This window comes from Asparagus officinalis, chromosome 3, assembly GCF_001876935.1.
Source record: "Asparagus officinalis chromosome 3, Aspof.V1, whole genome shotgun sequence".
In the NCBI taxonomy this organism is placed as follows: Eukaryota; Viridiplantae; Streptophyta; class Magnoliopsida; order Asparagales; family Asparagaceae; genus Asparagus; species Asparagus officinalis.
In genome coordinates this window covers 378,912-380,678 of record NC_033796.1, presented here as the reverse complement: position 1 = coordinate 380,678, position 1,767 = coordinate 378,912, and the positions used below count along the sequence as shown (strand labels likewise).

General features: G+C 43.6%; 1 protein-coding gene across 1 annotated transcript in view; it reads left to right on the top strand.

Annotated features, from left to right (window-relative positions):
- The window catches only part of LOC109832548 (uncharacterized protein At1g04910-like), a 16,147-nt gene extending 14,614 nt beyond the window's left edge, over positions 1–1,533 (top strand). Inside the window, 5 exon segments of the mRNA XM_020399889.1 lie at positions 32–284; positions 468–644; positions 647–703; positions 797–994; positions 1,091–1,533. Coding sequence (XP_020255478.1) covers positions 32–284; positions 468–644; positions 647–703; positions 797–994; positions 1,091–1,300 — 895 coding nt within the window. The 3' untranslated portion in view covers positions 1,301–1,533.

Genomic DNA, 1,767 nt, shown 5'->3' with positions numbered 1-1,767 from the left:
TATATAGTTATTGCTGTTGTTATTGTTACAGTTATGGTATTGCGGCCATAGCACCCTTTTCGCACCGCCTGGCTTTTGACAGCTTGCCTGCAGATATACAAAAGCTTCGTTGCAAAGTCAATTTCCAAGCATTGGCTTTTGTTCCTCATATCAATGCTTTGGGTGAGGCTCTTGTGAACCGCCTGAGGTTCCCAGCACCTACTGAAGAGTACCTGCAGGAGGTAGTAGATAAAAATGTTAGGGGATCGGGCAAATTTGTCACCTTGCATCTTCGGTTTGATAAGGTATTTGTATGATTTTAAGCTCATGCACAAATCTAGAATAAGATTGGACATATTATTTACTCAAATGACTTAATATTTCCTGAGACTGTTCCCTTAAGTGTATGGTTACACATAATGGAGTCAAATTTGTATCTAATGGCGTAGTTCTGGGAGTTAACCTTCTTAAAATCAATCCAATTTCAGGACATGGCAGCACACTCAGCTTGTGATTTTGGCGGTGGCAAAGCTGAAAGGCTGGCCTTGGCAAAGTACAGGCAGGTGATCTGGCAAGGGAGAGTCCTGAACTCTCAATTCACTGATGAGGAGCTGCGTAGTCAGGGTCGCTGCCCGTTGACCCCGGAAGAAATTGGCTTGCTACTGGCCTACTGGCTGCTTTAGGCTTTGACAACAAAACTCGCCTCTATCTTGCCTCACACAAGGTTTTGTTTTGTTTTTTCCTGTTGGATTAGGGAAATTTCCGCAGATGCAGCCCCACAATGTGAATAACAAAAGCTAGTGACTTTTGGGTACAGGTATACGGAGGAGAAGCCAGGATCTCAAGCTTGCGGAAGCTTTTCCCACTGATGGAGGACAAGAAAAGCCTTGCTTCTGAAGAGGAACTTGCGAAGGTTGAAGGGAAGGCTTCTCTTCTAGCTGCTGTTGATTACTATGTGAGCATGCACAGTGACATCTTCATTTCCGCATCTCCAGGGAATATGCATAATGCTATGGTGAGATTATTTTTTCCCCCTCTCCCCCTCATAGGTCAACACATTTGATATGTGCTTAAAATAACCAAATGGCTTGTGGTTTTTGATGGGATGCAGGTTGGGCATCGGACCTACGAGAACTTAAAGACGATAAGACCAAGCATGAGCTTATTAGGTCAGCTGTTTTTGAATAAGAGCATGGAGTGGCCGGAGTTTCAGCGGGCAGTCCAAGAAGGACACAAAAATAGGCAAGGGCAGATTAGATTGAGGAAGCCAAAGCAATCGATATATACATATCCTGCTCCTGATTGCATGTGTCAGGCATGATCGGCCCCTGCCCGTGGTTCTAGTCTATTATTATCACGAATTTGTACTATGCTGCCCTTGTGTTTCCATGTGTTCATTGTTGTATTTGCGATAGAGTGATTGTTTAAATTTGTAATATTCCATCAGCTACTCAAAAGTATAATCTGTGTTCCTCTTACGATCTAGTGGCTCAGCGTGGACTGAAGCTGGATTCTATAAAGGACGAGACAAATTAGTTTGTGTTCTCGAGATATTTCTATCCTCATTCCCTCCGAACGGGCTGAAATGCAGGTTGATCTTCTGACTCTACTCTACAGAATTCGAGTTCATTGTAAACTAGGATGTTCTAATGTTAGCAACCCGTACTCCTTGAGCGCCTGTTTCCGTTTTGATCAGCAGCGACAGCCTTCTATGTGTATCGTCTCATCCGTCTTTCTTCGGGCCCGAATTTTATATACCATCCAGGTCCCAGCGTTTTTTATTATTAT